Raw genomic sequence first — 22,401 nt, 5'->3', positions numbered from 1 at the left:
ATCCGCTCGATTCAATTTGAAACGAGACTCGCCCGACCAGGCAACATGTTTCCAGTCATCAACATTCCAATGTCGGTGTTGACGGGCCCAGGCGAGGCTAAAGCTTTGTGTCGCGCAGTCATCGAGGGTGTGGGCCATCTGCTCCGAAAGCCCATATCGGTGGTGTTTCGTTAAATGGTTTGCACTTGTTGATGGCCCAGCACTGAGATCTGCAGCAATTTGAGGAAGGGTTGCACTTCTGTCACGTTAAACAATTCTCTTCAGTCGTCATTGGTCCTGTTCTTGCAGGATCTTTTTCCGGCCATAGCGATGTCAGTGATTTGAGTTTTACCAGATTCCTTATATTCCCGATACAGTCGTGAAATGGTCATATTGGAAAATACCCACTTCATCACTGCCTCGGAGATACTGTGTCCCATCGCTCGGCCGCACGGGCGGCCGTTTCTTTAGCGCTTCAGTATAGAATGATAAGATCACCAGGGAATACCACGTAAACATTCCCCAGACCACAATGCCCGCTCCTTCCAGCCTGGACCCTTTCGACAATTGTTGCAGGGCCATATGTGACAAAAGTCATCTGTCCCATGGAGCATAAAACGTGATTCATCTGAAGAGGCCAACTGTCGCTACTCACTGGACGTTCAGTTTCGGTACTGGCGTGCAAATTCCAGCGTTTGTCGTCGATGAACAGCAGTCCGCATGGATGCATGAACCAGGCGCGTGCTGGAGAGGCCCATTCGTAGCAACGTTCGCTGAACGGTCGTTGAGGAGACACTGTTGGTAGCCGCTTCGTTCACCTAGGCCATAAGTTGCTCAACAGTTGCACGTTTATTCACTCGTCACATGTCCAGAGCCGTCGTTTAACCCCTGTCATCTATAGACCGATGGTCCACGGTGCACCACGGTTGCCTCGGCGCCTGTATCAGATTGCGTCATTTTGCCTTGCACGGTATATTTTAACCATGGCGGCACGTGAATAGTTTACAAGCTTAGTCCTTTCTGAAATGCTTCTAGCCTTGGTTCGAAAACCAATGATCGTGCCCTTTTGGATGTCAGGCAACGACAACGACTGCACTGTTTACCGCGTCCCCCCGACACTGCTCTGTATACCCTCCTCTGTTAGTACTGCCATTTGTGCGAGTGGTTATTGGATGTTGACATCGAACATAGGCAGTGGTCGCTTAAACATGTATTAAGTGTTTGTTTTCTAATTCAATTGGCAGTTCCAAGCAGTTACGATCAAAATGAAAAACAATTGTTTCCGAATAATATACTGAGGTGACAAAAGTAATGAGGTAGCAGTATATATATATATATACAGCAGGCGGTAGTATCGCATGCGCAAATGTGTACAAGGGCAGTGCATTGGTGGAGCTGATGATTCATGTGGAAAGGTTTCCGATGTGATTCTGGCCGCGACGGGAATTAACATACTTTGATAGCGGAATGGAAGCTGGAGCCAGATGCATGGGTCTTTCTATTTCGGAAATTGTTAGGGAATTCAATATTCCGAAATCCACATTGGCAAGAGCCTGCCGAGAATACCAGATTTCTGGCATTACTTCTGCAGTGACCGCTAGCCTTCACTTAACGAGCGAGAGCACTGGAGTTTACGTAGTTGTCAGTGCTAACAGACAAGCAACGCTGTGTGAAATAACCGCAGAAATCGATGTGACAGGTACGGCGAACGTATCCATTATGACATTATAGCGAAATTTGTCGCCAATTTGCTATGACAGCTGACGACCGACGTGAGTGCCATTGCTAACAGCACGACATGGCCTGCAGCACCTATCCTGTGCTCTTGACCGTATCGATTGGACCCTAGACGGTTGGAAAACCGTGGACTGGTCAGATTAGTCCCGGTTGCAGTTCATAAGAGCTGATGGTAGGGTTCGAGTGTGGTGCAGACCCCACGAAGCTATGGACCCAAGTTGTAAACAAGCCACTGTGCAAGCTGGTGGTGGCTCCATAATGGTATGAGCCGTGTTTACATGGAATTGACTGGGTCCATTGGTCAAAGTCAACCGATCATTAGCGGAAACGGTTATGTTCGGCTACTTGGAGACCATCTGCAGCCATTCGTGGACTTCATGTTCCCAAACAACGATGGGATTTTTGTGGATGGCAGTGCGCCATGTCACCGGGCCACAGTAATCCACGACTGGTTTGAAGAACTTTCTGGACAGATCAAGCCAATGATATGGCCACCCGGATCGCGCGGCTTGAATCCAACTGATCTTTTATGGGACATAATCGAGACGTCAGTTTGTGCACAGAATCCTGTACAGGCAAAAATTTCGCAATTATGGTCGGCTATAGAGGCAGCATGGCTCAATATTCCTGCAGAGGACTTCCAAAGACTTGTCGAGTCCATGCGACGTCGAGTTGCTGCACTACGGCGAGCAAAAGGAGGTCCGACACTATATTAGAAGGTATCCCATGACTTTTGTCATCACAGTGTAATCATCATCTACCGGAGAGAAACGTTAACATTACCGTGTTTTACCAGGAGGAGCCACTGTATTTTCACATTCTGAATGTGTTTTCAATTGGTTAGAGAGTTATTGTGCATGTTTTCAGGATTATCTAGTCATCAGCATAAAATAAAAACACTCTTTTGACTCATATTCCTAGTAATGTTTTTTGATATTGGAATGTACTAAATTCCAGCGTGTGGTAACATAAAATTATTAGTTTCTTGGCGATTTTTCCCCAGTGGGAACTCATCCTAAGTTGATGGAGGCATATAAGAAGCCTGTTCTTTCATTTTAAACATATAGACCTGAGTCGAAACAAGGCCCCCGGAGTAGACAACATTCCATTGGAACTACTGACGGCCTTGGGAGAGCCAGTCCTGACAAAACTCTACCATCTGGTGAGCAAGATGTATAAAACAGGCGAAATACCCTCAGACTTCAAGAAGAATATAATAATTCCAATCCCAAAGAAAGCAGGTGTTGACAGATGTGAAAATTACCGAACTATCAGTTTAATACGCCACAGCTGCAAAGTACTGACACGAATTCTTTACAGACGAATGGAAAAACTAGTAGAAGCCGACCTCGGGGAAGATCAGTTTGGATTCCGTAGAAATACTGGAACACGTGAGGCAATACTGACCTTACGACTTATCTTAGAAGAAAGATTAAGGAAAGACAAACCTACGTTTCTAGCATTTGTAGACTTAGAGAAAGCTTTTGACAATGTTGACTGGAATACTCTCTTTCAAATTCTAAAGGTGGCAGGGGTAAAATACAGGGAGCGAAAGGCTATTTACAATTTGTACAGAAACCAGATGGCAGTTATAAGAGTCGAGGGGCATGAAAAGGAAGCAGTGGTTGGGAAGGGAGTGAGACAGGGTTGTAGCCTATCCCCGATGTTATTCAATCTGTATATTGAGCAACAAGTGAAGGAAACAAAAGAAAAATTTGGAGTAGGAATTAAAATCCATGGAGAAGAAATAAAAACTTTGAGGTTCGCCGATGACATTGTAATTCTGTCAGAGACAGCAAAGGACTTGGAAGAGCAGTTGAACGGAATGGATGGTGTCTTGAAGGGAGGATATAAGATGAACATCAACAAAAGCAAAACGAGGATAATGGAATGTAGTCGAATTAAATCGGGTGATGTTGAGGGTATTAGATTAGGAAATGAGACACTTGAAGTAGTAAAGGAGTTTTGCTATTTGGGGAGCAAAATAACTGATGATGGTCGAAGTAGAGAGGATATAAAATGTAGACTGGCAATGGCAAGGAAAGCGTTTCTGAGGAAGAGAAATTTGTTAACATCGAGTATAGATTTAAGTGTCAGGAAGTCATTTCTGAAAGTATTTGTATGGAGTGTAGCTATGTATGGAAGTGAAACATGGACGGTAAATAGTTTGGACAAGAAGAGAATAGAAGCTTTCGAAATGTGGTGCTACAGAAGAATGCTGAAGATTAGATGGGTAGATCATATAACTAATGAGGAAGTATTGAATAGGATTGGGGAGAAGAGAAGTTTGTGGCACAACTTGACCAGAAGAAGGGATCGGTTGGTAGGACATGTTCGGAGGCATCAAGGGATCACCAATTTAGTATTGGAGGGCAGCGTGGAGGGTAAAAATCGTAGGGGGAGACCAAGAGATGAATATACTAAGCAGATTCAGAAGGATGTAGGTTGCAGTAGGTACTGGGAGATGAAGAAGCTTGCACAGGATAGAGTAGCATGGAGAGCTGCATCAAACCAGTCTCAGGACTGAAGACCACAACAACAACAACAACAAGAAATTGATGGCTAATTGAAAATGTTTCTCTTGAGAATGATTCACAAGATGGACGGGTCAAATTTGCACTCGCAGGTAGAAACTTCGACAAAGTGCACAATATATCACTGGACCCTCGGCAATCAAAGGTGTTTGAAGTAGTAACGCCATTGACGTATCAGAAGAAAAAGAACGGTACATCTGACACAAAGACTTAACTATGGGAAACCTTTGAGCCGGATGTGTGGTTAACCTTAGCAATACCTATGCATTTTCCATGACCTATATTATCAAAGGGAGAGTACTGTATACCCTGCCTTTCTGTTAACAACATACTTTTTAAAGATGTACTGATATCTAAGTATGGTCCAGAACCTGACAATATGTTTTAGCTCACTCTTAGCAATATCAACGTATTTTCAGGGACGTGTAGTACCAAGCTGATAGTACTTTACGACGACCCCAGAAAATATTTTAAAATGCAAATTTCTTTAGCTGTTGTGGGCTTTTAGTCATGACAGATCTTCTAAAGAGGCACTGATGTCTACATAAGGTCCTCAACCTGAAAATATTAAATGTTACACTCATTGTGGAAAGTGGTGTCTACTAAAGTTAAGGGTTTAGTTTCAGTGAAAAATGTTGAACATTTATAGAACCTTGTAGCATAATTGATTATAAACAATAAATGGTTTTTTGACAATTTTAAAATGTAAAGTAACTGACTAGATTACAGTATTGACAAAAGGTGGGCATAAAACACTCGATCTCTCCCGAAACCCCCATCTGGTACTTCCAGGGTACTGATGAGCCGAAACATTAAGAACACGTATTTCACATCCTGTGTTTGATATCCACCTTTGAATGCAGCAGCGTTTCAGTGTGACAAGGATTCGACAAGTCCTTGATAGGTTTCTGAAGGCATGTGGGACCAGATCTGTACGCACTCGTCACGTAATTCCCGTAAATTACGGTCCGGTGGTTTGAAGTGCTCAGCTGGCGCCCGATACATTCCATCGTCTTCAGATCAAGATAATATGGTGGCGAAGACATCATCGTGCCTTCACTATCGTACTGCACAAACCACCACAGTACGTTTGTGGGCTGGTGAAAAATACGAAATGTGATCAAAAAATACGTTGAATAAATTTTCTAGCAGCAACTGCTGACGCTTCAATCATTTGATGCAATGTTTCCGATAGCCTGATCCATTGAGAGAGGCAACGTTAAGTCGGAGAACTTTCTGACTTCTCAGTTAGCTTCCAGAGAGGCTAGAGTGAGGCTGTGTTTAGCATATCTCTCGCGCGTCGTGGATTTCGAACAACGAGTGTTCACTAAATTCTGTTTCAAGTTGCAAAAAAGTGCTAAAGAAACCCATGAAATGTTAAAATTGGTGTACGGCTATAATGCTGTAACTCTGAATACTGTTTACAAGTGGTACGAGCGATTTAAAAGCGAAAATGAGACGAGCAATGTTCAGAACGTCCACTAACCTCAAAAACAGATAACATTGTCCAAAATGTGGCAAAAATTGTTCGTTCAAACAGCGAATAACTATTCGATAGCTTATCGAAGAACTTAGCATCTCGTACTGGTCCATCAGAAGCATTTTTACCGATAATTTTCAAGTGAGAGGATTGCAAAATTTGTTCCCAGATTTTTGAGTGATGAATAGAAGGAAAATCGCGTGACTTTTGTACTGCGTTGAAGGATCGTATTCATTCAGATCCGGATTTCAAGTTCAAAATTGTAACTGGAGATGAAACTTGAGTCTGTAGGTATGACCCTGAGAGAAAGTTTAGCGTTCCGAAAGGAAAACCAGTGACCCTCTTCGTCCCAAAAAGACACGTCAGTCAAAATCGAATATCAAAGTCACGCTCATTGTTTTCTTCGGTATTGAGGGCGTGGTGAGATCAAAGTTCATTCTAAGGGGAGCAACTGTAAACGCCAAATTTTACAAAGGCGCAGTGCGAAGTTTGCGAAACGATATACGAAAGCCGAGCGGTTCTAGGCGCTACAGTCTGGAACCGCGCGACCGCTACGGTCATAAATTCGAATCCTGCCTCGGGCATGGATGTGTGTGATGTCCTTAGGTTAGTTAGGTTTAAGTAGTTCTAAGTTCTAGTGGACTGATGACCTCAGAAATTAAGTTCCATAGTGCTCAGAGCCATTTTTTTGATATACGAAGAAAGAGACCAGGTTTCCTTCTTCGTAGCGACAACGGGTATTGGCACAGTGCGCTTTTGATTCGCGAGTTTTTAGCGGGAAGAAGTATTTCTGTCTGTGCACATCCACGTTACTCACCAGATTTGGTACCATGTGACTTCTGGCTCTTTCAAAAAATTAAAACCGCTCTTAAAGGAAGACGTTTTATACCGTTCCTGACATCGAGAGGCTCACGCTAGAGCTGTTTAAATCTCATTCAAAAGAAGGCTTGGAGAAATGCTTCCAATCATGGATTCAACGTTGGGAGAAGTGCAATGCTAGCCAAGGACAGTACACTGTATAAGATTAAATCAAATTCCATGTAAGCTATATTATTTTGTTTCTAATACAATTATTCACCTTGTAAGAGGTCCATGACCAAGGAATTTATTGCTAGCGCACTCGAGCAGATGTAATTTCGATGGATTGCTCACGCACTGCCTGCGATATGTAAGCTATAAGAGAATCTCAGACCAGAGAGCAGTGTTGGCTGCAGTAAGAGCAGTGTCAGTAGGCGTAAGTAGTACCTGGCAGTCTGGTGTATGGAGTTGGCGGGACCAGTTGTGGGGAGGGATGGCGGTGCCTGAGCAATGTAATATAAGGTAAAAGCAGCCGCGCCCATATTTAGTTTGCTACAAAAAAATATATACTATTGTTAAATCAAGTCCCATGTATATGTTTCAAAAAAATCTTTTAATAATAATCCTTTTTATAAAATTAACTTTTTGATAATCATTCATCTGAATTTAGAGAATTTATTAATTTCTGCAGTCCATGGTCACTCCGATTATCGTAAAGAAAAATCAGTCGTTTTCTTTTATAAATGATAAATCCAGCGGCCAGCACTTCACTGGGCGGTGCCAGAAAAATTTCTTATAGGATCAGATCTTTACTCGTTATCCGGCGAGTTCATTGAGGTAAGAATTTTCAGTTTATTCAGAATGATCTTTCAGGGCCATGACGCAGCACTGCTGACGTCCAAAATTTGTCAGTTTAAATTCACAGTCAACTATCGAAAGGTTATAAGTGGGCCACAATTTTATTGAGAGGTTAGTCACGTTATAATTGCGAGATCACGGAAGTAAAATGGTTCAAATGGCTCTGAGCACTATGCGACTTAACTTCTGAGGTCATCAGTCGCCTAGAACTTAGAACTAATTAAACCTAACTAACCTAAGGACATCACACACATCCACGCCCGAGGCCGGATTCGAACCTGCGACCGTAGCGGTCGCTCGGTTCCAGACTGTAGCGCCTAGAACCGCACGGCCACTCCGGCCGGCCACGGAAGTAAACTGTTGGGGGGTTACACTGAATGTGAATGTTATACATATTATTTTTTACTTTTGAAAGGTTACAACCTTCTTTTTTTGATCACATCTCGGCAGTTATCCTGTTGGAAAATGGCTTCGCCTTCTGGGAAGACATAAAACATAGACCTGTAGGCTGTCCGCAGTTAATGTTTCCATAATCCACAGCTTTCTAGGGGCCTTCGAATATTACCATAGGCCCCATGGCAGCCCAGGTGAGTGTCCCCAAAGCATAATACTTGCCACCAGAGTATGGGTTGTCATGCGGTGCATTTTTCGTACAGCCGTTTGCCTGGGTGACGGTCCATCTCGTATGTTCCAGTAAAAGAAGAAACGAAAAATCGTCATCTTAGCTATGACAGTTGTTGCAATTTTTTTCAGATGCTTAAGCCATGGTCATTACAGATATTGAATGTAAAAATGTTCTATCTACGAATCGTGACCACGAAAACCACGATACTTCTGTGCGGATCTGTCTGCACTAGCGACGTAATGATATCCAAAAGCTTGCTGTCTCCACAGTGTTGCAATTAGGCGGAAATTTCCACCTGTCTGTACAGCATTAAGGTTTATATTGTTATTTTGGGTTATATACCTTATGCTATTGATTGCAACTGTGTTGGTGCTGCGCGGGATTAGCCGAGCGGTCTTAGGCGCTGCAGTCACGGACTGTGAGGCTGGTCCAGGTGGAGGTTCGAGTCCTCCCTCGGGCATGGGTGTGTGTGTTTGTCCTTAGGATAATTTAGGTTAAGTAGTGTGTAAGCTTAGGGGCTGATGACCTTAGTAGTTAAGTCCCATAAGTTTTCACACACATTTGAACATTTTTGCAACTGTGTTGGATGCATAGAACCTCGAGATCTACATTTCTTTAGACGGCCACAGCATGTGCTGAATAGCCGGCCGGTGTGGCCGAGCGGTTCTAGGCGCTTCTGTCCAGAACCGCGCGGCTGCTACGGTCGCAGGTTCGAATCTTGCCTCGGGCATGGATGTGTGTCATGTTCTTAGGTTGGTTAGGTTTAAGTAGTTCTAAGTTCTAGGGGACTGATGACCTCAGATGTTAAGTCCCATAGTGCTCAGAGCCATTTGAACCATTTGAACCACGTGCTGAATAACTGTGTCTTTCACCGAGGCTAAGAAGTTTGCAGTGTTTCCTGTAATATTGTCCTGCAAATAGTAACAGAAAAAAAGGTTTATGTTGAGTGGCAACATAAATGTTGGGAGCAATGATTAACTTTATATACGATGCTAAGTATGTACAGTATAGTATCCATCACTATTCCAATGTAAACTTCTCTAATTTTAGCTTGATTAATTTGTTCAAAACATTCTAATTCTTGCAAAAGGCCACGTTTAATCGCTAGTTATAACATTACCGGTTTTGTGAATGTGAAATTTAGTATCAACTATTCCTCTATTTCAAAGAAATTTGTTCATGTGAGCGTGCAGTGTATATTCTCTTTCTTTTTTAACAAAAAACCTGAACCGTAAATCAAAAGTGATTGTTTAATTAAATCGTTGCCAATGTCTGTAGATTTTCGTTCCGCATATTTGCGCCTTTTTTCCTATGTGAACTTGAGCTGTAGACGCTTTAGTGGTAATTCCTGTCCCTCGGGTGAAACAAGTATTCTTGTCGTCCGAAGTTTTCAGCCGTATTTTATAATAAAACCTATCTGGCAATTAACAGCCAAATTAAAAAACGTCAACCAACGTTAAGGAGTTCTTAATAGGGTCTTTTTCCTGCAGAGAGACGAACAAAAATACTTATAAAGACTACAACATTTTAACATGAGCTTAATTTTTATGACAATGGTGAATTTGGCCTTGATGTAAGTAAAGTTGACGACCTACCTAAGCGGCAGAAGAGTAGGTAGCGCGACCGCTGCGGGTATGGAGGATGTGAGAGGGAGATTTTTACTGTTTGTCTTCCGGTGATAAATAACGGGCGTGTGTGGCTCCTATCGGTCAGCTGCTAACGTATAATTCCAGCAGAAGAGTTCGAAATGAATGCTGAGGACATGGGCATGTGTACGTCGTGCCAATCACCTGCTAACGTAAAAATTCCACCAGGAGAGCTCATAATGGTCCCTAAGGTCATGGGTGTGTGTGCTTCCTATCGATCAGCTACTAATGTACAAATTCCAGCAGAAGAGTCCAAATTGTGTCCTAAATACGATATTAAGTACTAACATAGTTTCATTTAGATGAATGTTATATAATGAATACATCATGCGCTGCATGATGGGCAATTTTGTATCTTGACTGACAATAATGATTTAAAATATATTTTACAACACATATACTTTATTCAGGCTAATTGTATATGTAAGTTTATGTACACAAAAGAAGACATCGACTGCATTGTTTAACGCTTAAAAATATATAATAAAAAAAGTAAAATGTATTCGTAAATGCGCATTATAGAGACGCTTGTCTTCAAAAGCGGTGCATGTATCGTGGTTCTTACTAACGTTTAGAAAACATCGTAGGTACGTACGTGACGCTGATACAAGTAATTTAATGTAAGTTAAATGGGGCTGCGAATGTAGGGGTATACCACACAAGTGAAGATAGATGTTGAACATATGACGACAGATTCGAAATACGGAGGGTATTTTCGAGTGCTTGCGTGAAGGGATGATCGAGCGATGCAATACTTACATTCAATCAAATGCTGCAAATTTCGAACACCTTTTGTAAATGTGATCTGTTGTAAATGTAGAAGTTACAAAATTATTGTCCTCGCTGTAATCAAGCCGAAGTTGTTCATTTTATGTTTCTTTCCTTCCCCCAACCCATCCCCCCCCCCCGGCCCATTTTTTCTTTTTTTTTTTACAAACATTATATAATAAAGAAAACGTAAGCCATTTATTCGTTCAAAAATGGCTCTAAGCACTATGGGACTTAACATCTGAGGTCATCAGTCCCCTAGACTTAGAAATACTTAAACCTAACTAACCTAAGGACATCACACACATCCATACCCGAGGCAGGATTCGAACCTGCGACCGTGGCAGCAGCGCAGCTTCGGACTGAAGCGCCTAGAACCGCTCGGCCACAGCGACCGGCATTATTGGTAATGACGCAATATGAAACTTATATCGATTTACTTGTGACGTAATACGATAAGTTTATGTTGTATTGTACTTTTCAACAAACCAACGAGACAGGTAAATAAATTAATACCGCAATGTAAACACATGACTGTCTCACGCAGTGAAAAAAAAAAAAATTGCCTGCTAGTCGCATAAATCGAATCCTGAGCCCCACGTGATAATGCCGCGCATGGATGCGCGCACCCACACCGACTTGAATACTTGAATTGGGTTGGAATGATTCCCTGGGATGATCAGGTGCAACGAACTACTAGGCTCAACCGCTGCCCGTGTTACGGGGTACGTCGTCTGGTGACGTCACGTGTTCAAGATATGATATCCATAGCCCATGTATCCTATATTAAATTACTTGCCTCTGCGTGAGCTACAAGGTTTTGGAGGTTTTTAAACGTGAATAAGAGTCACCCTGTAGCAAGAAATATGAATTTATATTAAGGCCGTTGCAGGAGGAAAAATGACTCTCGTAATATTTGGTAAAAATCTGTAATCATGCCCCACATTCCTCAAAGCATTTAAATATAAGTAAATTAACTGTTATTAATCAATTAACCTTCCGCTCACGCAGACAACACAACAACATTTTATTAGGCACTTGCAGTGTCACAACTTCGGGATTTCTGAGGGTGGCAGCAGTCTGGAACAGAAAAGTCGAGACGAAGTGTTCCAAATGGTGCCGATTTTTAAGATAAGTAGACCTACTTGGGGACCAGTGGCCAACTTATCCCGCCCTTACTGTAGGTAGTCTATGAGGAATCAAAACACACTAATTAATTAAGGTTATCAATTAATAATAAGATCGGTACTTGCAGTGAATAACCTTAACACTTTGCCCTCTGCAAGTCTGGTACAAATTTATTCACTTGGCGCTGGCAGCGCTAGTTCGGATTACTTCGCTTGTCGCCGGCCGCAGTCACCTTTCCGTTGATGACAAGCTTCAGACACACTGGCTTTTGCGCGCTTTAACTTTCCTCTAATCCTCTATTTTGCTGTATCGTTCCAAAAACCCGAATTTTCTTTACATGTAAATTCTCTGCAAGTTCTACAGTGTTATAATAATCTTCCATGCAGAGGTGATGCCACTTTCTATCACAAGATGTCAGTAGTTCCACCAATGTTTTTGCTAAAGGCTGTCCAGCGCCGGAATATGTCTTGAATGAGGAAATGTATCCCGTACTCGAATCGCACAGTATCCGAATGAGTATGCCGCATTTCGTAATTTTCGACGGATTGTAAACTTTAAAATTTAACCGTCCACGCCATGGTATCATTCCTTCAATTTGAGATGTTTTGACTTCGATTAATCGTTTCTTTAAACTTTTTGGGAAAAATAATCAATTACGAATTGCAGTTTGACAAGCCGGTCGGCATTGTCCGACTTCTTGTTGCTGTCGGAAAAATGTAAAAATGATAATATTTGTTTGAATCGGTTGCGGGACATCGTTTTGCGAAATATCGGTGTGTCTCTCAACGGATTCGTTGACCACAATCATCAATCCATGCTTTTTTTACAGTTCCCATAAGGATAGCAAGCCCAAACCATTTTATATTTTCGGGTCCCGTGACGTTGACAAATTTGACATTTTTTAAAATCCAGTTTCCTTCTATTGGAATTTGACTGTAGTATTTGTTGGTTTCGTTGCTAGTGTATTCAATTAGATCGTTGCCAATATATAATTCTACGATATATTCGACGCTCTGTGGACCTTTGGGAAATATATTTGGACCCGGGCATCCTTCAAATTTATTATTGGTCGTCGGTAAATCAAAGTCTGACCACTGTGCACCGTCTTCTTGGTCTGATTCAGCCGAATCAGTTGGCAACCGTAGCGTTCGCTGAATTCTTCTTGGACGTATTTCACTATCTTCCTACGATTCTGCTTCACTTTCATTTTTTTGATATCCAATGTCTTCTTCCCAATCGGCCAAGTCGTCCGGAACGTAAGACAAGACGTCCGCGCATTCATCGTAAATAATCCTATTGTCTTCCTCGTCCGCCATGATGAAAGGGCACAATTACTGATAAAAACAAAAAAACTTGTTGTCGTGTGTAACTTATTGTTACCTAAACAAAACACCAACAGAATGCAAAAGATACTAAAGTGCTGTCGCCAGCTACTGCGCGGTACTATGCTCACAACACCACTGTGGTGTCGTCGGCCACTGAGCGATACTATGCAGACGACGCTACTGTGGTGTCGCCGGACGGCATAGTGTTAATATTCGGACACTAAGAGAGTTTTACTTTGATGCATCGTAACTGTATTCTGAATAAAAGACAAATATAATATATCTACGTATTATAAGAAGGTAGATGTCTAGTAAATAATAGTATGAATGATGTTGACACAACGTGTACCGCTTGTTAAATAATACGATTGAAATAAAGCACTCTTCGATGGTCACGTTACTTTAATATCCGGACAGATGGCACCGCCGCTCTTGTTTTCGCCGTTCACACGGGGGTAAGCACTTCGAGTCAGAAGGCAAGTGTGTGTTTACAAGCGCAGTCGACTGTCCAGACGGTACGATGTCACGCAAAGCTAACACTAGTTTTGAGATATGACAGCTTGTGATTTTTCACAACGCGAAAGGTAAATGACATAGACAAATTGCTGCCACACTCAACATACGTAGGAGTACCGTGGCAGATATCGTCAGACGATTCAAAAATGAGGAGCGTATCGACTCTATACCGCAAAGGGCCAGCCACCGAAGCTGGATGCATGTGACGAGGGGTAGCTGATACGGAAAATAAAGAAGGATCCTACACTCAGCGCACCCAGATTAACACGTGAGCTGCTAATCGAGACTGGCAAGAAGGTATATCCTCAAACGATTCGCAGAGAATTGAATGAAAGTGGGTACAATGGAAGAGTGGCCAGGAAGAACCATGTGTGAATGAACAGAATCGAAAAAAGAGATTGTACTTTGTCAGGGGGTTTATTACGAGGGATGAAATATGGTGTAACTACGTCATTTTTGCCGACGGAAGTAAATTTAACGTTTTTGGGTCGGATGAACGAAGCATGGGGTGGCGGAAGAAAAACGAAGAATTTACGCTCACAAATATTAAACCAACTGTAGAGCATGGAGTTGGTAACGTTCTTTTCTGGGGCTGTATATCGATATTTGGTGGTGGTGGTGGTTAGTGTTTAACGTCCCGTCGACAACGAGGTCATTAGAGACGGAGCGCAAGCTCGGGTTAGGGAAGGATTGGGAAGGAAATCGGCCGTGCCCTTTCAAAGGAACCATCCCGGCATTTGCCTGAAACGATTTAGGGAAATCACGGAAAACCTAAATCAGGATGGTCGGAGACGGGATTGAACCGTCGTCCTCCCGAATGCGAGTCCAGTGTTCGATATTTGGACCGGGCGAATTGTTGTTCATCGACAGTATTATGGAAAAATATGTCTATTTGAACATAGTAAAGAACAATTTACGGAAAAGTGCTGCAACCATGGGGATATCAAACACATTCAAGTTTTACTAGGATTATTACCCGAAACATAAGACTCGCATTGTGCAGGAATATTTGTTGTAAAATTGCCTCAAAGTCTTACAACCACCACCTCAATAACCAGATCTGAACCCCATTGAGAATGTGTGGGGAGAACTGGAGCAACGTATTAGAAAAACACCGGTGTCGTCCAAGGAAACTCTTAAAAAAAGAGTGGGACAGTCTACATAAGGACTATTTAAAAAAGATCATTTGCAGTATGCCGCAGTGTTTAAAAGAAGTGATAAAACAGAATGGCTACCCGACAAGATATTGAAACATTTAATGTTCCACAAAATCTTGTCTTGAAATGATTATTTCTGCAAAGTGTCCGAATATTAAAGTAACGTGAAGATAGGACCGAGTTATATTTAAATAGTATCACAAAAGAACTTATGTATGTCATCTTAATGAAGTATATGCTATTATCTGCAAGACAAATAACGAAATATAAAACTTGGTTATATGTTTTGTTTGTTTTGTTACGAATAAAGCTATGATGCTACAAGGTTAACATATGAAGGGCTTATTTCAATAGTGGTACAGGTCCATTACCTCCACTTTTCTGTCTATAATGCTTCTGAAATAAATGGTCCAAACAAACAGAAAGAAAGGTTCATCTCTAGCAAGAAACCAAATGCTTGAATATTTCTGGTATCTCAACTGCAGATTTTTCAGTACTCATTTAACTTTAGGACTCTGTATCTCAGAATGAACAAAAATGGACATGTACCACTATTGAAATAAGCCCTTCGTTTTATAGTGTCAGAATATTAAAGTGATTCACTGTTATGTAGCCGTAGACGCCGCTGGGGCGCGGAGTGGCCGCGCGGTTTGAGGTGCCATGTCACGGATTGCGCGGCCTCTCCCGCCAGAGGTTCGAGTTCTGCCTCGGGCATTGGCGTCTCTGTTGCTCTTAGCATAAGTTAGACTAAGTTAGTTTAAGTAGTGTGTAAGTCTATGGACCGATGACCTCAGCAGTTTAGTCCCTTAGGAATTCACAAAAATTTGGACATTTAGATGCCACCCCACAATATCAGTATTGGCTTTTGAGCAAAACAGTTTGGTGACCACTGAAATTGATCATATTTTAATCTTAATGTTTATTGTACTTATTTCGAAGCAAGTTAAAAAAAAATGTTGAAATGTGTGTGAAATCTTATGGGACTTAACTGCTAAGGTCATCAGTCCCTAAGCTTACACACGACTGAACCTAAATTATCCTAATGACAAACACACACACCCATGCCCGAGGGAGGACGCGAACCTCCGCCGGGACCAGCCGCACAGTCCGCGACTGCAGCGCCTAAGACCGCTCGGCCCGCAGCAAGTTATCTTTCACGATTCGTGTCATGTAAATACCATTTCATATGTATTTTTATTGTTACAGTGGCTGTTCGGAAAAGACTGAGAGCGGATTGTTCGGTGATACAGCACTGAAAACGATACATGTTCTTTCGTTACCTACTCATTATTACAAAGCAGGACCGCCCTAAGATTTATTTACCGATCATTTCCAGTTTTTTGCGTACATTTGTACGTAAGAGTTTTGTTAAAGTACTCGATAATCTAACACTGAACAATGACGTCGTCAGTCACCTCACTGCCGTGGTGTCGTGGCCCCACCATTTAAGCATGACAATGGATCTTCATATAAACGCTGCTGGCTTATAATTATCCTGAAATTCCAGAATACTATTTAGAAACATAATTTTTTATGTTCATCGTCATTGCAGAGTTCCCTTTCTCGCTGCGATTGTCAGTTATGCAGAAATTTTTTGCATCCATTCTTTTTATATCGCGACCTCCTGAGAAATATCTTTAATCATATTTCTCAGTATTTAGAGAGAGAAGGAGAAACGTATCATAGGGCGAATCTGTCACCCAGCGCTTGTTTTATACGATTCAATTTTATTTTCCTTCCTGTGGTCGTCTTCCTTTCTGGATGTGTTGTCGAGCAGTACGTAAATTTTGGCTGCTCCTATGACCGCGTGCATTAATATAGAAAATTATTCAGTTGGTCTTCCAACTCAAAGATCAAATCTTTAATATGCTGAACGACTATGAAAGATACTGAATAAGTCTAAGGTATTTCATAATTCTTAGTTACTTATTTTTAGTGCACTTAGATCATCCTTTATTGTTAATTTTTTTTCTTTTCAAGTTTCTAAAATAATAACCAAATTCTATATGGCATCCCATACTACTTGTATTCTATGCTCAGAGGTATTTTACATTATTGTCCTCGCATGTCAGTGGAATTACCGGGAGATCAAAAAGTCATTATAAATTTGAAAACTTAATAAACCACGGAATAATGTAGATAGAGAGATAAAAATTGACACACATGCTTGGAATGACATGGAGTTTTATTAGAACCGAAAAAAAACAAAGTTCACAAAATGTCCGACAGATGGCGCTGGACAGCAAAACGTCAGTGACTGCGCATGACAATCGTGTATAAAAGGAGCTGTAATGAGAGAGAAAATCGCACACTATATATTGTACGCCGCCTTGATCCCCCTCACCCCCTGGTGTCTCCCTTCCTCTCCACTCCCTACCAGTTGCCGCGCCTTTACCGTTGTGTCCCTCCCTCTCTCCATCTCCACACCCTCCATCTCCTTTCCCAACACAACTTCCACCATCTACCCCTCCCGGATGATGAGCTTCGCCCTGACATCTACCCTTCCTACCAACTCTAACCCCCTCTTCCTGCCTCCTCCTCAGGGCTCCCTCTCCTCCCCCTCCCTCCTTCTGAGCGGCTTTCCCCTCCTACTCCCCCTCCATCTCTTGTGCCTCCTTTCAGTGTCTCTGCGCTCACTCCTGCCCTGTCTTCCCTTTTCCTCTCCCACCCCACGTGTCTCCTGCCTCTTTGTGAACCCACGGTTGCCCCTCCTCTCTCCATCCCGCCGCTTCCTCAGCTGCCCCATGCTCTCCCCTCCTTTTCCATCCTCCCTGACCTTTCCCTCGGCAGGTCCCACCTGGTAGTTTTACTCTTCGTTGTATGTGCTGCTAGTGGGTTTTAAGTGTGTTGTTTCGGAGTGTTTTTAATACTGTGGCCAACTTTTAACCTGTGCATGCGCATTCAGTGTCTTCTCTGTGTTTCAAGCATCGCCGACTGTGTTTTTTAACTTTCTGGTGACTTTTTTAACTGTCCCCCATGAACGTCTACATGTCCATGTCTTTTTACCTCCATTTTCTCCCCTTACTCTGTTTTATGTTCCCCTTTTTTATCTCATTATGTATGTATCATTTTATTCTTGTTTTAGTTGTCGTGTCTCTCGGCTGAAGAGCGGCGGATTGTGCCGCTGACAGCCCTCCCCTGTCCATATGGGTCAGGGGAATGAAATCACAATAAAGAAAAAAAAAAAAAGAGAGAGAGAGAATCAGATGCTCCAGCAGTCGCAACATGTTGACGTTACCTGAAAAGGCGCTTTTAGTGAAGCTGTATTATCAGAATGGGGAATGTGCTAGTTCAGTGTTACGATCCTATCGCCATAGGAAGGGGATTGGAATGGGTAAAGGTCCATTGACAAATGCAGTGCGGTGAAAATGATTTCTAAGTTCTAAGCCATGGGTTGTTTAGACGATAGACCCCGTAGTGGCCAACCGAGCACAAGGCGTAATGCTGCCGAGACAGTCCAGGAAGAAATGGAGACTGTAGCGGGTTCGTCTATGCACGGGGAAGTTAGCGCTCGTGCAGTCACACGTCGCACCGGCATTCCATACACTACTGTTTGGTTGGCACTTAGGCGTTCCCTCCGATGCTATCCGTACAAAATCCATCGGCATCATGAACTGTTTACCTGACGATTTAGTGAAGCGGAGGGCATTTGCGGTGTGGGCGTTTCAAAAGATGGCAGAAGATGATGATTGGTTGAGTAACGTGTTGTGGACCAACGAAACTCATTTCACGCTCCGAGGGCCTGTCAACGCCCACAACTGCAGAATTTGGGCTACCGAAAATCCTAGAACTGTCGTGGAAACTCCACTGCACGACGAGAAAGTCACGGTATGGGTTGGATTTACCACATCTACCGTTATCAGGCCTTTTTTCTTCGAGGAAATGCGTGATTCTGGTTTTGTAACTGCTACCATAACGGGTGAGAGGTACACCGACATGTTACCGAACCGCATCATCCCAGCCTGGTAAACACATGCTGGAACGTACGATGTTTATGCAGGATGGCGCTCCATCCCATATTGCTAGACGCGTGAAAGATCTCTTGCTCGCGTCGTTTGGTGATGATCGTGTGCTCAGCCGACACTTTCGTCATGCTTGGCCTCCCAGGTTCCCAGACCTCAGTCCGTGCGATTATCGGCTTTGGGGTTACCTGAAGTCGCAAGTGTATCGTGATCGACCGACATCTCTAGGGATGCTGAAAGAACATCCGACGCCAATGCCTCACCATAACTCCGGACATGCTTTACAGTGCTGTTCACAACATTATTCCTCGACTACAGCTATTGTTGAGGAATGATGGTGGACATATTGAGCATTTCCTGTAAAGAACATCATCTTTGTTTTGTCTTACTTTGTTATGTTAATTATTGCTATTCTGATCAGATGAAGCGCCATCTGTCAGACATATTTTGAACTTTTGTATTTTTTTTTTTTGGTTCTAATAAAACCCCATGTAATTCGAAGCATGTGTGTCAATTTGTACCTCGCTATGTACATTATTCCGCGATTTATTCAGTTTTCAAATTTATACTGACTTTTTGATTACCCGGGCCGGTCGGAGTGGCCGTGCGGTTCTAGACGCTGCAGTCTGGAACCGAGCGACCGCTACGGTCGCAGGTTCGAATCCTGCCTCGGGCTTGGATGTGTGTGATGTCCTTAGGTTAGTTAGGTTTAATTAGTTCTTAGTTCTAGGTGACTGATGACCTCAGAAGTTAAGTCGCATAGTGCTCAGAGCCAATTTTTTTGATAACCTGGAATATTAAAGTCGGATCTGTAGCACGATCCTATTTAATTAAATTTAAGCTAAACACTAATATTCATAATTAATCATATATTTTATTTATACATTTCATTATACCGGACGCTACAGCAGATGTATTTGGCTCTAGACTGAGAAAAAAGTGTCCCTGAACGTGTTAATATCGGTTTCTACTGAAGTAGTACTTGCGTAGTTCATTCGCAGTTTTTATCATTAGCAATGCTATGCCTGGGTAGAGGATCTCAACTTTGTCCAAGTGGTGTCTGCGTTTATGAATGACACGCACTTATACATTTGCCTAATAATATCCAGTTTAGCGATGTCTGCTGCATCAGTTATCTAATTGGTCTGTCAATGTCCAGATCACACTTGAGTTTTGAAAAGCACAGCGGAACTATCTCCGTTTACTGCTCTAGTTTTGTAACAGTTCATTTTGTTTTTGTCTAGAAATCTGCAATATCCGATTTAGTAGATTTACGTAAGCGCTGAATTCAAGAAATATTTTCTTTTTGCGTTCTACTTACACTTCGTAGCCTCCATGTTGTGCAAGGAATTCAGACCAGTACGCTCAGCTGGATGCAGTTTGACACCAGATTAGATAGAGATCGCTTGCACTCCTACATCATCTACATCTGTGTGGTTCCGGCTTCTTCGATGATCAGCTACTTTCCTGACAAAGAAAATCATAAACATTATTGATACCTTGGATTTTTACTGAGAATTAACACTACAGTTTCAACGAGAACCCTTAGACGAGTATATTACTTAATACGTTTACTGCATTAGGTCACGAGGAAGTTCAGTCTCAATATACAATCGCGACACACTGCTGTGAAAATTGTTACCACTTGACAGTTGGAACGACTCTAGCGTCCCTAGCTGTGAGAAATCCAGCCTAAGATTGTTTGTTTTCAATTACTTTTCTACTTAATTAACGAAATAGTTGATACATATTGCCTTACAAGCATTAGTAAATTATCAAGAGGCGTGAATGATCGTGAAATGAATGTGAAAGCATCCGTATTTTACTGATTGAGTTACATAAGCTACGACTTATTTATGAAGAAATACTTTCGAACATACCTATAACTACTCCGCTCAAGGCAAAAGAATATAAACACGTATTTCAGGTTTAAGAGCAAATAATCTATTGTTGTCTATTCTTATTGTGATAGGAATTTTTCCTCGACGCATAACTATTTTGTATGGCGTCTAAAGATTCACAAATTATTACCCTTTACTCGATTTCTAATGCAGGAACACTTTCTGTAAAATGCCTTTTATCGCTTCAAAACTGACTATGTTGAAGATTCTTGCCGTTTATGGCTCAGACGTAGCAACAATTGAGCAAATGGTTTCTGCTCTGTTAGGAAACAATTTTATTAATTTTGACGTTTTATTATCACTTATGTATGCATTTCCCTTTCGCTACAGTTCTGCCGAGTTATTTGGCACGTTAAATAATGATGATGATGATGATGATGTTTGGTTTGTGGGGCGCTCAACTGCGTGGTTATCAGCGCCCGTACAATTATCCAATCTTTGTTCAGTCCAATTTCGCCACTTTCCTGGATGATGATGAAATGATGAGGACAACACAAACACCCAGTCATCTCGAGGCAGGTGAAAATCCCTGACCCCGCCGGGAATCGAACCCGGGACCCCGTGCTCGGGAAGCGAGAACGCTACCGCGAGACCACGAGCGGCGGACACGTTAAATAATGTTGGTATTGTATTCCATACAAATTTCCTACGCTGATTGGAAGTCTATAGAAGAAAAATTCACCTTGTTGACTTGACATATGACGTTTTTCTGCAAGTCAGCTTTTCTGCTTTTTACTGGCCATTTTTCGTTCCTAAAACCAAACGACATTCTTTTTGTGGCACTATTGTAAAAATTATGTTCTGTATCAATATAAGGGATACTATTCGCACTCGTCTGATATCGTATTCAGAAGTGTAGCTTACTGTCCGCTTGGAGCGCTGCTGTCGCAGTATATAATAAAAGTGAACTGTAGTGTCATGACTGTATGTATTAGACTGGAGGAAGTCACTCAACTTCTGGACCATTTCTAGCATTTCGCTGTTCATTGCTCAGTTCACCGATAATCGGCAATTGCTGTGGCGTCATTGTTCGTGATACCCAAAGCTCGTCGTACTCAAAGTTATTCATTTACAAGAGCCACAGGAATTGCCACGCATGCGGTTAACTCGTGTGTGGTGCTGACTCTGTGGCAATGTGATCGTGTTTCAACTGTAGAAAGTAAAATAGATTTATTCGATTTAGTAACATGTTATGTTTTTGTTGTTACGAGGTTGTCTAGGAGCAGAAGGAACACGTGTTTTCAAAAAGTGACAATTAATGAGCTTTCCGTCGTGGGGGACCACAGTCGTATATAAGTTTTTTGACTGTTAACTGTTCATTTATTTTACACGATCATGCTTCGGCTTTATAGCCATTCTCAAATGCATGTTGAAATGTTACAATACGTCTGACCCATCTGCGTCACGTCATCGCCGAAAAAAACATGTAAGACCATTTTAACATTTCAACATGCATCTGAGAATGGCTATACAGCCGAAATTATGATCGTGTAAAATAGATGAGCAATTAACAGTCAAATGGCGGAAATGTGAAAAAGAAAAGAAAGAAAAAGACATGACAATGATGCCGTACAGTACATCCTGAATTCTGAATATCCACGTTACGTCTTTCCGAAATGCGATCTTTCCGGTGCAGTGACTAGGTAGGAGAGCTACTGCACTGAGGTAAACAAAACAGTACTCACCTGCCATGCACGTGGCCTTTGTAACGACTGTGCCGCATCCGAAGCGTGCATGGTCGCAACGCCGGTTTGTTGACAGTTGTCATGGCAGCAGCCTGGACACAAATGCGCTTCGTGCGTGCTAGCGGACGACGGCTGACGATCGATGAATCCATATAGATGTAACTCTGCTAAATTTTCGTAAGAAGACACGCATCAGACAGCGTGTTGCTTAACAACTAAAGCATTTCGTTAGGAAGTTCCAAAACTGCTTAACTCTGCTGCAAGAGCATACCGGGTTTCGACATAAGGAGTGTGGCGAAGAC

At 42.2% G+C, this 22,401-nt stretch overlaps 1 protein-coding gene across 1 annotated transcript in view; it reads right to left on the bottom strand.

Annotated features, from left to right (window-relative positions):
• The window catches only part of LOC126091843 (uncharacterized), a 443,987-nt gene extending 421,868 nt beyond the window's left edge, over positions 1 to 22,119 (bottom strand). The window contains exons 1-2 of the mRNA XM_049907099.1: positions 22,100 to 22,119; positions 19,835 to 19,980 (exon numbers count right to left, since the gene is read on the bottom strand). Of these exons, the coding sequence (XP_049763056.1) occupies positions 19,835 to 19,850 (16 nt within the window). The 5' untranslated portion in view covers positions 19,851 to 19,980; positions 22,100 to 22,119. The remainder of the gene's footprint in view (positions 1 to 19,834; positions 19,981 to 22,099) is intronic.
• Between the last annotated feature and the right edge of the window lie 282 nt (positions 22,120 to 22,401).

Source organism: Schistocerca cancellata, chromosome 7 (assembly GCF_023864275.1).
Source record: "Schistocerca cancellata isolate TAMUIC-IGC-003103 chromosome 7, iqSchCanc2.1, whole genome shotgun sequence".
Taxonomy (NCBI): Eukaryota; Metazoa; Arthropoda; class Insecta; order Orthoptera; family Acrididae; genus Schistocerca; species Schistocerca cancellata.
This window is presented reverse-complemented; position numbering and strand designations above follow the sequence as displayed.